The sequence below is a fragment of the Megalobrama amblycephala genome, linkage group LG9 (genome assembly GCF_018812025.1).
Source record: "Megalobrama amblycephala isolate DHTTF-2021 linkage group LG9, ASM1881202v1, whole genome shotgun sequence".
In the NCBI taxonomy this organism is placed as follows: Eukaryota; Metazoa; Chordata; class Actinopteri; order Cypriniformes; family Xenocyprididae; genus Megalobrama; species Megalobrama amblycephala.
In genome coordinates this window covers 35301989-35316077 of record NC_063052.1, presented here as the reverse complement: position 1 = coordinate 35316077, position 14089 = coordinate 35301989, and the positions used below count along the sequence as shown (strand labels likewise).

The 14089-nt window shown below is 36.9% G+C and overlaps 1 protein-coding gene across 1 annotated transcript in view; it reads left to right on the top strand.

The window, feature by feature from the left end:
- Positions 1 to 10995, top strand: part of LOC125276163 (erythroid membrane-associated protein-like) — a 28580-nt gene extending 17585 nt beyond the window's left edge. The window contains exons 5-6 of the mRNA XM_048203671.1: positions 5361 to 5387; positions 10322 to 10995. Of these exons, the coding sequence (XP_048059628.1) occupies positions 5361 to 5387; positions 10322 to 10869 (575 nt within the window). The 3' untranslated portion in view covers positions 10870 to 10995. The remainder of the gene's footprint in view (positions 1 to 5360; positions 5388 to 10321) is intronic.
- The last annotated feature ends 3094 nt before the right edge of the window (positions 10996 to 14089 follow it).

Genomic DNA, 14089 nt, shown 5'->3' with positions numbered 1-14089 from the left:
TGTTATTCTATAGTCTTTGGTATTGTATACTGGGTAACACTTTAGAATACTGATCCTTCATTAATGAATAACTACACAGGAACAAATGAATAATCCATTATTAACACTCTAGTAACTACTATTAACTAACAATAAACTCTGATTAATGAATTAGTAAGTAATAGTGCTCAGTTGTAGGTGGTAATTCACTATTAACTAATCAGTAACTACTGTTTTTTCATTCCTCCCAGAGGAACTACTAACTACTAAGAACTACTATATACAAGTTCATAATTAACATGAATGATGTATAATGTATAATTAATTCTAAAGTAAAGGCCTTGGTAACCCACTAGTAATAACTAAAGTATTACTAAATACTTAAGAAGGAATTACTAATTATTTGGATCAGTATTCTAAAGTGAAAAGCATGATAACTCTCTAGTAACTACTGAAGTCTTTGTAAACTTTTGATGTTTTTGTATGTTTTTGTACAGTAATTCCTTATGATATATTTGGTAACACTTAAGTAATTACTAGTGGGTTACTATGATCTTCACTTTAGAATACTGATCCAAATAAGAAGTAGTTACTTTAGAGTTATATAGTAACTCTTGAGTTATTACTATCCAATACTTTACAAAAACCTCAAAAGTTTACAGTGACTTCAGTAGTTACTAGAGAGTTATCATGCTTTTCACTTTAGAATACTGATCCAAATAATTAGTAATTCCTTCTTAAGTATTTGGTAATACTTCACTCATTACTAGTGGTTTACCAAGGCCTTTACTCTAGAATTAATTATACATTATTCATTATTCACATTAATTATGAACCTGTATATAGTAGTTCTTAGTAGTTCTCTGGGAGGTATGAAAAAAACAGTAGTTACTGATTAGTTAATAGTGAACTACCACCTTTAACTGAGCACTATTACTTACTAATTCATTCATCAGAGTTACTTGTTAGTTAATAGTAGTTACTAGAGTGTTAATAATGCATTACTCATTTGTTCCTGTGTAGTTATTCATTAATGAAGGATCAGTATTCTAAAGTGTTACCGTATACTGTTATATTGTTTACATTTGATTCTGAATGAATTTGAGGCTGTGATCCGTGGCTAACTGTTGGAGAGATTTATAAAGAATGAAGTTGTGTTTATGAATTATACAGACTGCAAGTGTTTAATAATGAAAATAGCGACGGCTCTTGTCTCCGTGAATACAGTAAGAAACGATGGTAACTTTAACCACATTTAACAGTACATTAGCAACATGCTAACGAAACATTTAGAAAGACAATTTACAAATATCACTAAAAATATCATGATATCATGGATCATGTCAGTTATTATTGCTCCATCTGCCATTTTTCGCTATTATCTAATGCCTTTCATAATGTTGGGAACATGGGCTAGCATATGCAAATATTGGGGGCGTGCATATTAATGATCCTGACTGTTACGTAACAGTCGGTGTTATGTTGAGATTCGCCTGTTCTTCAGAGGTCTTTTAAACAAATGAGATTTATATAAGAAGGAGGAAACAATGGAGTTTGAGACTCACTGTATGTCATTTCCATGTACTGAACTCTTGTTATTTGACTATGCCAAGATAAATTCAATTTTTCATTCGAGGGCACCTTTAATAAATGTGTAAAGTTGCATAAAATGGAAATACTCGATAAAGTAGGCTAACTACGTTACCTCAGATGGTTGAATGGTTGGATTCCACAACTGGTAAAATAAAACTTATATAAGACAATACAATATTTACTGTAAGAGCCATACAATTTACTGGTGACTTAATTTAAAAAAAACTGTTCTATTGCGCTTCTGATTTGGCAGTGAAATTCAGTCTTCAGTCCTCTACAATCCTCTGCATCCATCTCCAGTTTCAAACCTGCAACAGAGAAGACTATTATTCATCTGGTTATCCATCCATGAACTCTCCAAAGTTCAGTCACTCACCTGCTTGTTTGAAGCAGAGTTAAACGTATTCAGTTATGTCTTCAGTAAACATAATCAGCTGGGAAAGTAATTAAATATATTATGCTGCCTTCACGTGTTGTCGGAATTAAACACCAATTTCCAATATTAAAAAATTGGACATGAAAGCCCTCTCAAGTTAAAATTTGAATGCGATGAGCTCATAATCACACCTCAGAAGTGGAAGTAGGAAAAATAGCATGTGAAGGTGGCAGTAGATCTGTGTATTTGGTCTTAAAGTGACAGCAGCCTAATAAACCCGCTGCTGTCTCTGTCATTTAATATTAATCAAACAACAAAAGAAAATGAGAGAATAATTCCCTGCTCTTCACTGAATAACATTAATAACTTTAATAAGAATCAGTGTAGGCCAGAGGTAGGCAAGTTCAGTCCTAGAGAGCCACTGTCCTACAGAGTTTAGCTCCACCCTAAAAAAAAAACCTTCCCTGCATCCCAATGTCCATACTATCCATCCTAAATAGTATGTGAGATTAAAATAAGTGTGTCCCAAAGCATAGTATGTTGAAAAGAGTATGCCAAAAGTCCCCGGATGGTCTACTATTTCCGGTAGATTTTCAAAGTGTGGATCCATGCACACTATAAAGGCTAATATTGCCCACAACCCATTGTGCATTGGACGAGGATTCAGTTCAGAACTACAAACACGAGTAAAAAGTGTTAAAAACTACAAAACATGGCAGATATGTGCGACCGATGCTGAGAGGTTTGAGTGACTAACTATCACTTTAACCTGATAGAAAATATTTATTTACTGTTATCCGTGTTATTTTTCATCTGCAAATACCAATGTGGACTTTTATAAAGATCCGATTGGCCATTAACTTTTAAATGCATCATTATGCATTAATATGAGGAGAGTTCTCCACATGAAAGACCCGCGACTGCAGATCAACGTGCTGCATTTCTCTCCGATACGGTAGGAAATTAACTAAATGAAATGTGGAGGATGTAAGATGATTGACAGGCCAGTTTACAGTGACAGGATGCGACAGAGAGAAAATACGCAATTGTATGACGTGCTAGTATATCCCAAAGCTTGTCTACTCTTTTGCTACACACTCAAAAGTACGTTTTGTTCACAAAAAGAGTACATAGTTTTAGGGCGTAGTATAAGTAGGTGAATTGGGACGCAGCACTTACCTTCCTATAGCCTTATGCCGAGTTCAGACTGCACGATGTTCAAAGTAGTCGGGTCACTGTTCTTTTCACACTGCATGACTATCTTGGCCAGCATCCAGTCGCTGCTGTGTTCATACTGCACGATGGATCGGCGACAGAAGGTTTCACACTGCATGACTTTACAATAGGAAGAATCGCCGACAACTCTGTCTGGCACGCAAACTACGTTTCACAACCAAACCCACGCGAGATGTGACAAGGAAACAACGCGATATCACGCAAGACCGGAGTTATTATTATTATTAAAAACGGTAGCCGGCAAGAAGCTTGCAATATGAATTGCCGGTGCGCTGATTTGCAGCGAAAACAAGAAAAAGAAAAAAAGAATATGGAGGAGGAAATGGTTGGGGAGACTGTGGATTGTGTGTTCTGCAATGAGAGTTGGAGGTAAATACATAACTTTTCAATGTGCTGCTGTTGTGTATGGTCAAGCAAAGGTTTGTGCTTTGTTTCTGTTTGATAGAATTGTAATGTTTATCTGAAACGAAGCCATGCTTGCTGATATTTTGGTCTATAACTCCTCCCCGAACTCCCCGCTGCTCTCTATCTTGCTCTCTCATTGGCTGTCGGTCATCGCCGATGTAGTTTTCAGTCAGAACACTTTTCACACTGCAGGATTTTGAATCGCCGACAGGTCCAGATATTTAGCATGCCAAATATCTCACGGGTGTCGGCGACTCGTCGGCGATTCTCTCAGATCGCGTCTTTGCTCATTCACACTGCGTGATTGTCACTCGCGTGAATGAGCTCCGATTTGCTTGTGATTTCGGGCATTTGTCGGCGATTTCTCAAAACCTGTCGGCGAGCCAAAATCGGGGCTAAAATCGTGCAGTCTGAACTCGGCTTTAGCCTGCGTCTCAATGTGCATACTATCCATCCTAAATAGTATGTGACATTAGTAATTTTCAATACTATTTATGGCGGATAGGGTGGATAGCATGCACATTGGGATGCAGGGTTAGTAATCCTGAAGAGCTTGATTAGCTTGTGCAGGGGTGTTTGATTAAGGTTGGAGATAAACTCTGCAGGACAGCGGCTCTCTAGGACCGAACTTGCCTACCCCTGGTGTAGGGCTATATTTAATTCATACAGTGAAGATTATGCATTTTGATTACTAGTAGTAGGCTAAATTGTTCATTACTTTCATATATTTTATTCTGTTGTATTTGTCCTACTTTTTTAATTTATTTTTTTATTGTATTACTGAACGTTTCAATAATAGATTAAGCGGTTGGGGGGGGGGGGTCATATTTAGGGTTTTTATGAATGCACTGACAGGGGCCCCCAGACAAAGTTTTGCTTAGGGCCCCCAGAGGTCTAGGACATACACTGCACATTAAAGGTACAATATGTAACATTTTTGCAGTAAAATATCCAAAAACCACTAGGCTAGTGTTATATATTTTGTCCAGCTGATTACTAACAATATCTCTAATGTTTTCAACTACTTGTAAATCATGAGAAAATTCCCATTCTAAACAGTGACACGGGGCAGTGCAGTCGCCTGTCAATGACGTCAGTTACCTTTGTTACCGCCTTTACTGACGTAGAAACCACATGACAACAGTGCCGTGGACAAATGCGGAAGTAGTGTCTAGCGTCCAGCAAACCACTAGCTTGCTTCAAGCAGTTCCTTATTTACTTCTTGCACATTTTATGGTGGATTGTGTTACTTATTTATGGAACATAATTACTGTTTACCATCTGCCGCTGGTTCTGTCGACAAGGACAGCTCCCGTAAACTCATGACCGGAAAAGCGGAAGCGGTGCCGGCGACTGTGTCATAATAAAAGTCCCGCTGCTCGTGAGGCGTGTGTTGATCAATCGCTCCAGCTCCTCGTTCAGCTCCCGCAACACTCGGTCCTGCTCTGCTTCATACTACAGTAACGTTAATAATCGCATCCACGAACATGAGTTCTTCCAGACTCCAATCCCTATTCTTTTGCACCGTCCGTTGAGATGGAGACCACATGTCCCAAGTTTCCGCTCTAAAACTTGGCGTCATCAAACTACGCCTTTGTTTTGAATAGGCTTCTAGCGACCTCTAGCGGAAAAAAATATCACAAATTGTACCTTTAATCAGATAAAACATGATATTGTACACGATTTTCAAATCTAACCTTAAAGCTTGTCAACAATTCCACACAATTATGTCAAAGATCTGATGATGTTTTATTGTCATGTGTCTCTACAGAGCTGAAGAGGATGCAGCAGTATGAAGGTACAGTGTGTGTCTGAACTACACTAGATTACATTCATATACTCACAGCTTCATTACTGACCTACTTTATGACTAAAAACTGCCCTGGTGAAAAAAAAAGTATACTTTATTGTATCTAAAATAAATTCCCTTTTCAAAAGTACATTGCAAATATACTAACAAAAAATTGTACCATCTTTAAATATATAAACATTATATTAGCATCATGCTTTTAGCTACTTTCATAATACAACTTTTAAAATACTTTAAAAAATTGTAATCCAGTATATTCTAAAAATGTTTAGAAAAATATACTTAAAATAAATGTTCTGTGTATTTTTGTAAAGTGTACTTATTTGAACATTACTTTAAAATATATTTTAGGTATATTTTAAACTGTATGCTCAAAATAGTTAATGTAACAATGCACTGAAAGTATATTTAAAAAATACATTATTTAATATCCTGAAGATTAAAGAGTGTATTTAAAGTTAAATTTTAGTATAATTTTGAGTATAATTCATGCTTGGAATTCATTTTATTACTTGTGCTTATTTCTTTCAGAAAGTGTTAAAATATATGAATAATGCGTTTAAAAGCCTGTTTTTTAACATATGCAGATATTACGGTAAAAATTATGTTCGGGGGGTAAAATACGCATTTTTGACGAGGTTCCCCTGGTAAAATTCGCATTCCAGGGGCTAAATATCATTTTATTTGGGGTTGCTTCAACCCACGGACATGGAAACAACCTGCAGCAACAGTGTAAAAGTAGCCCAATTTCACTGGAAAACTGCAGACTTGGCAACAACGGTTTTGAGCGGTTGAGTCTTATCAGAATTCAAATGTCTCTTCAACTTTTCAAACATCAGATTTTGTTGCTCACTGCCTTCAGCCAATCAGAGCTGCTGATGTCACGGTACTCATCTGAACCCCCCTCGCTCACTTACAGGAAGCTTGCAGGAGAGGTACAATGTTGCAATGCATTATTTATTTAAAGGTGCCCTTGATCATGTTTTTAAAAGATGTAATATAAGTCTAAGGTGTTCCCTGAATGTGTCTGTGAAGTTTCAGCTCAAAATACCCCATAGATTTTTTTTTATTAATTTTTTTAACTGCCTATTTTGGGGCATCATTAACTATGCACTGATTTTCACTCGACCCCGCCCCCTGCCAATCGCATCTTCCCAGCCACACGAGCTCTGGACTATATTACAGCGCATTTACAGAGTTCACACAGCTAATATAACCATCAAATGGATCTTTACAAGATGTTCGTCATGCATGCTGTATGCATGCTTCGAATTATGTGAGTAAAGTATATATTTGGATGTTAAACGTTTGATTCTGCATGAGTTTGAGGCTATGCTCCGTGGCTAACGGCTAATGAGGAGAGATTTATAAAGAATGAAGTTGTGTTTATGCATTATACAGACTGCAAGTGTTTAAAAATGAAAATAGCGACGGCTCTTGTCTCCGTGAATACAGTAAGAAACGATGGTAACTTTAACCACATTTAACAGTACATTAGCAACATGCTAACAAAACATTTAGAAAGACAGTTTAAAAATATCACTAAAAATATCATGTTATCATGGATCATGTCAGTTAATATTGGTCCATCTGCCCTTTTTTGCTATTGTCATCGCTTGCTTACCTAGTCTGTTGATTCTGCTTTGCACATCCAGACGTTCTGCCCTTTCTAATGGCTTGAAGATGAAAGAATGGGAAGATGAAAGAACAGGAAGATGGCTTTATAACATCCAAAGAATTGTTGGCAAAGCAGGTGGCGGCAATGCACCTTGAAGTTGTTTGCCAACCGCCATAAAAATCAAGAAGAAGAAGAAGAAGACATTGCTCAGTCTTGGGAATAGAGTACTCCAGGGATGACGTGTTTTTGTAGGCCAACCCGGAAGTTGTCGGCGCACGGGTTCCCTCGATCGAAAGCCTATGCATTTTTCCCATAGACTTTTGGAAAATCACAGAAAATAAGCTCTGTGTTTAACAAACAGTTATGACACTTACACGTTTTGTCTATCAAGATAATCTTTACAAGTTAACACAACATTTAAAGATTTTGAAGCCTAAATAAAGTCGTCAGATATAAAAGGCTAACAGTAGGCTATAAACGGACTACAGCCACCGTGGTCGTGGATCAACGTCATCACCACCAAGCTTCCTCAAACTTTATTTAGAAAACAACTTTATTTAAAAACATGTTTGCTGATTATGATCTGTGCTGTTATGAATACTTTTCCACTTTTTCATGAGAAATGCTGTCCAAATGTCCCGTTTTTAATGATGACATCTAAAGTCCCCGCCAAAGGAAGTAGTCCCTTTTAGCAATTTGTTAGCAACCGCCGATTTTAAGACACAGTAAAAGTTTAAAAAATCATAAGTGGGTTATAACTGGTGTGTTTTATATCATAGATCAAAACGTGAAAATATTTAGAGGCTTTGTTAACCACAGACCTTATTTCAGGCGATTTAGCAAAAACCCATTCAAAAATCCCATAGACTTTACGGCGTTGGAACCGGAAGTCCTAAAATGCTAACTCGCTTCCAGGTTTTTCCTACAAAAATGCGTCATCCCTGAAGCACTCTATTCGGACCAGTTCAGTCAAGCAACATCGCAGTCTGACTTTGATGCCGACGACAACCGGCTAGAAATAAAATGGCCTAAGCGATCCTGGAAAAAAACAGAGAAAAAGTCCTGCTATTTGGAGGTAAGTTGTAGTCTATATATAACCAGTTATTTCTGATCACTGTCAATGCTTAGTTTTGCTTTAACAAACGGAGAACAAGGTTTCGGCTTGATAGGCCTATCTCCTTTTTGAGTTTGTGTGTGGTGGTTTATGGCACATGTATACAGCACCAAAACACCCCGTTAGGGATGGGCATATATCGATGTGAAGTATCGATATATCGATACTGACGTTGAGTATTTAAAGTATACTTAAATAAAAATATGGATACTAGGGTGTTTTTTTGTTTGTTTTTTTTTAACCAGTGATTTTGTCTATTTAACAATAAATTTAATGCATACAATATGCCTTTCAAATATAATGTTAAGTTGGTATCATTACCCATTTTACTTTTAGTAATTCAATAATTTAAGAAGTTTTCAAATGTAGGCTAAAAGTTCAGATTAGAGGTATCGTATCGGTATTGATATCGATGATATTGGCCTTGAAAGTATCAGTATTGTATCGAAAACAAAATAAGTGGTATCGCCCATCCCTACACCTCGTTCATATGATTGGTCAAATCGCCCCATATTATGTGCGATATTAATCCATAAAGAGTCATATACTGTAAAAGCATGACTACTGTAGGTACTGGAAACAATATCAACATACCGTACTGATACAGTTCCCTACTGCTAATCCTCTTTCAAAAATAGTATTGGTTCAATGATTTAGACAGACTATTGTAAATGTGAATTAAAGTTGAACATTGTGTCTGACCTTATATTTATTATATATTCTGTTAACAGATGCTGTTCTTAACGAGTTTCTGCAGTCAACTGCCTTTGTGTAAGCGGCCATCAGACACAAGTGTAATAATGAGCAGCTCATCAGAAAATGGAATATAAAATGGAATATAATGTGTAATTTGTATTTATGTGTAGAGGGTCAGTATGGCCATTGGTCCAATAATGAAAAACATGGTGTTTTGCTGAAACCATGTGAAGTTTAAATAAAAGCTATTGGACTTGTTAATGAAACATGTCTCTTAATTCGTGATGTTGTTAAATTTTATTTATTTTAATTGCTTGAAAACAAATGCATTCAACAATGGGAAAATGTCACCCAAGTAATTCATTAAATGGTAGTTAAATGGTAGCACAATAATAATACTGTATTGTGTGAGATTATGTAATTCAAAGTACAGTAGTCAACTTTGAAAGGTTTTGATCCACTTCAAATGTTGACTACTATACTGTATATTGTACAAAGTATAAGTAATAAAGTATATTGTTATTGACTAAAAAGTGTGTAGTTTTTAGTATTTGGAATAAGCCAAAGGTACTGAGCATATACACTATTACCTGTAAAATAATTTATTCATAGTGTATTGCTTGTGTGTTTGGAAGACACTCATAATTAATTTGTAATATACTTAAGTCACATACAAAGTATACTTGGTGTGATTTCACCAAGTACGTCATCTTTGTTGATCCTGGAACGTCATTCCAATCAACCAACCAGATTTGAGGGACAAGTTTACCATTTGTCAAGTTTAGGCTTGCAACCATGTTAGGTGCTTCTACACCACTGTTATTCACCTATATTTCCCCTCTGATTTTAGGGATAAGTTATGGGTAGGATTTGGTTTAGGGGTAGGAATAGGGTTAAGACTAAATTTTTGGACAGGAATGTTGTTCCAGGATCAACAAAATATGTTGATCCAGGAACATGTCTTAGGAACAGAACACACCAAGCCGACGCCAACAAACTAGTGGCGATGAAAGCAGACTGCGGGGTTTGCTCACATCGGCAGCGTCTGTGTCCAAAGTTGCTCTGACAAACCAAACCGACGCTAAACAGCCGACGGCCAAGTAGCACGTCAGTTCTGCGCCTGCGTAAGATGAAATGCCTTTCCGAACAGCAGGCGGCAGTATCTGAACAGCCAATCAGAATGATCAGATGGCCCGACGGCCCGACGAGCTCCAACACTGATTCAACATGTCGAATCGGCCGGAAAAAAAAAGCAGACGAGGACCAACTTCAGCCGACGGTGCGGAACACACTGAGAAAACTTAGTCGGCCGATGAAGAGAAACTGCCCGACGGCCGACCGTCGGCTTGGTGTGTTCCTGCCTTTACTTGGCAAAATCACGGTGACTGCGAGGGTACTTGGGATACTTTTTTTCACCAGGGATGGATTAAATATATATTAAAAAAAAATGTCTGTTTTGTGTCAATTTGTGATTCATATTCTCTGTTTTCTCAGTGGATGTGACTCTGGATCCTGATACAGCTCATCCTTCTCTCATCCTGTCTGATGATGGAAAACAAGTGAGATGTGGAGACATTGAACAGAAACTCCCAGATAAACCAGAGAGATTTAATACAAGTGTATGTGTCCTGGGAAAGGAGGGATTCTCCTCAGGGAGATTTTATTTTGAGGTGCAGGTGAAGGGAAAGACTGACTGGGCTTTAGGAGTGGCCAGAGAATCCATTGACAGGAAGAGAAAGATCACACTCACTCCCAGTAGAGGATTCTGGACTGTGTGGCTGAGGAATGGGAATGAATATGAAGCTCTCTCTAGTCCCTCTGTCTCTCTGTCTCTGAGAGTGAAGCCGCAGCGGGTCGGTGTGTTTGTGGATTATGAGGAGGGTCTGGTCTCCTTTTATGATGTGAAGTCCAGCTCTCATATCTACTCTTTCACTGGTCAGTCTTTCACTGGGAAACTCTACCCATTTTTTTCACCATTTCTAAATAATAAAGGTAAAAACTCAGCTCCACTGATCCTCACACCTGTCAAATACAATAAATGAATTTATACCTAATATGAAATACACGATATATATTTTGAAATAATGATTTACACAATTAAAATCTAAAAACTTTTTTTTTTTCATAATTTATTTTTCATTGTTGAAGTCTATCATTTCTATCTATAATTGCACAATTTAATGTAAAAATATGATTGTTTACATATTTTTTTTTTTTTTTTTTCTCAAAACTCTAAACACAATTAGCAGAACATCCATCTGTTGTGGCCATACCATTAATACAATGTAGTTTTCACACAAAATGCAGTCAATTAGCATGTTGCTAAAATGCTTAAATTTTCTTTTCATATAAGCTTACTCCATACCAAAATCATTCTGATCTTATTCGCAAATGCTTAAACACAGAAAGTCAGAAATGAAGACAGAATGTTCCAATCTTTAAATAAACAACAACAAACAGTGAACAGAAGAACAACTCAGAGGAGCAGAGAGAGAAAAAATAATGTGTGGGTGAGAGGAATAGATGTTGGAAGAGAGGAGTAGTTGGATCAGGAGAAGAGAGAAGAAGAGGTATGGGTGAGGAGGAAGAATGTGTGCTGGATTGTGCTTCTCTATGGTTTTCCCCTTTACACGTGGAACCTATGAAAGCTTATTTCTGCCATGCAGTGACTTATTTTCTCTGAATTCCTATAGTTTATATCTCACAATTCTAAAAAAAAAACTAATTACTTTATAGAATATGCAGAAGAAGAAAGTAACAGAATTGCTCAGGCAGCCACTGGTCAAATATGTCCCCTATGCAGAACTTCATTTGGCCCCTCTGTTGAAATCTCTTTCTGGGGGTGGGTGTGTGGTTTTGATGTTGCCCTCATAGAGGCTGGGATGGTGTCCCCTTGGTAGTTAGTGCCCTACGCAGACCACATATTCTGCATATATAAAAACAGTGGTAGTGGAATTGTTATAGTAGCTTTACATGAAGCTTTTACTGAAATGAAAACATGAAATTGCAGCCATTGGTCAGCAACAAATCCATCATACATGGCCGTTGGTTACCGTTGAAGCTTTTTTTTTCCCTCCACAGAATAAAAAAAGTATAAAAGGTAATTGTGACGTTTATCTCACGAATAATTTTTTTTATTTTTGCATCTCACAATTCTGACTGTTTCCCTCAGAATTGTGATATACACTACCAGAAGTTTGGAAACGGTAAGATTTTTAATGTTTTTAAAAGAAGTTCACCCAAGCTGCAGTTATATTGTGAAATATTATTACAATTTAAAATAACTGTTTCCTATTTGAATATATTTTAAAATGTAATTTATTCCTGTGATGGCAAAGCTGAATTTTCAGCATCGTTACTCCAGTCTTCAGTGTCACATGATCCTTCAGAAATCAATCTAATATGCTGATTTGCTGCTCAATAAACATTTATGATTATTTTCAATGTTGAAAACAGTTGTGTACTTTTTTTTTCAGGATTCCTTGATGAATAGAAAGTTCAAAAGAACAGCATTTATCTGAAATACAAAGCTTATGTAACATTATACACTACCGTTCAAAAGTTTGGGGTCAGTAAGAATTTTTAGGGCCCGAGCACCGATGGTGTGAGGACCCTATTGTAATTGCTCGGTCAATTCTTCTTCTCCAAAATGAATCGCATTTTTGAGGGCCTAAACATGCTCAAACTCATGAAACTCTGCACACGTGTCAGAACTGGTTTCAGAATTAGGTGTGTGAAAATGGCTCGATAGCGCCACCTACAAAATTTAAATTAAGCCCCTTTCACGCTACGTTTCACGTACAGGTATGAAATTCGGTAGACACATGTAACAGCACAATACCTACAAAAAAGTCCCAGGGTGCAAAATCTGAAAACCCAACAGGAAGTAAGGTATTTTGAATTTCTCTGCAAAATGTTTGCATTTTTTGAATTTCCAGGTGTTGTACTTTAAAGAACTCCCCCTAGAGCTTTAATCAGATCAACATCATATTTGGTTAGTCTAATCTGAAGGCCTTTGTGATGTTATTTTTGTAAAGATCTTGAGTTTTCACTGAAGGGCGTGTCCGTGGCGGCCTGACAAAGTTCGATGTTTCGCCATGAAACAGGAAGTTGATGTAACTCAGGCATGCAGTGTCCGATCTGCCCCAAACTTCACATGATTCATTAAGGTCCTGGCCTGAAGACATCTACATGCCAATATTCAGATACAGTTATAGCACCACCTACTGGCAACAGGAAATGGCATGTTTTACACTGTGATTAAATGCTCGTAGAGATTTAACCAAATCAATATAATATTTGGTCAGTCTAAGCTTAAGATCTTAGCGATGTTAAATTGCAAAAATCTTGAGTTTTCACTGAAGCGCATGTCGTGGCGGCCTAACAAAGTCTGATGTTTCGCCATGAAAGAGGAAGCTGTTGTAACTCAAGCATACAGTGTCCGATCTGCCCCAAACTTCACATGTTCGATAAGAGTACTGGCCTGAAGACATCTATATGCCAATATTTGGTTAGTCATAACGCCACCTGCTGGCAACAGGAAAAGGCATGCTTTACACTTTAATTCACTCCCTGAAACACATTTAAATATGCCATGAAGTACCAAACATACTAGAAACATGTTAAATTATGGCAAATTATGTTAAAACACTTGGCTAAGTGCTAATGTATGCGATTAACGCCATGAAACAGGAAGTTGTTGTAACTCAGGCATACAATGTCCGATCTGCTCCAAACTTCACATGTTTGATAATAGTCCTCGCCTGAAGACATCTCTATTACTATTCAGTAATAGTCAGACCGCCATCTGCTGGCAGCGGGAACTGTGGTGCATCAAAATGACTTTTCCATATTTCTGCTCTATTTGTCTGCTATTTATTCAGTTTTCCTAATATGCTGATTTGCTATTTCTGAAGGATCATGTGACTCTGAAGATTGGAGTAATGATGCTGAAAATTCAGCTTTGATCACAGGAATAAATTACTTTATAAAATATATTCAAACAGAAAACAGTTATTTAAATTGTAATAATATTTCACAATATTACTGTTTTTAATGTATTTTTAATTAAACAAATGCAGCCTTGGTGAGCAGACGAAACTTCTTTTAAAAACATTAAAAATCTTACCGTGTCCAATCTTTTGACTAGTAGTGTATAAACTATAGGAATTCAGAGAAAAAAAAAGTCAGAATTGTGAGATAAAAAGACATAATTACCTTTCTTTATTTTCTATTCATGGCAGACTATTCCTCCAACTGAGA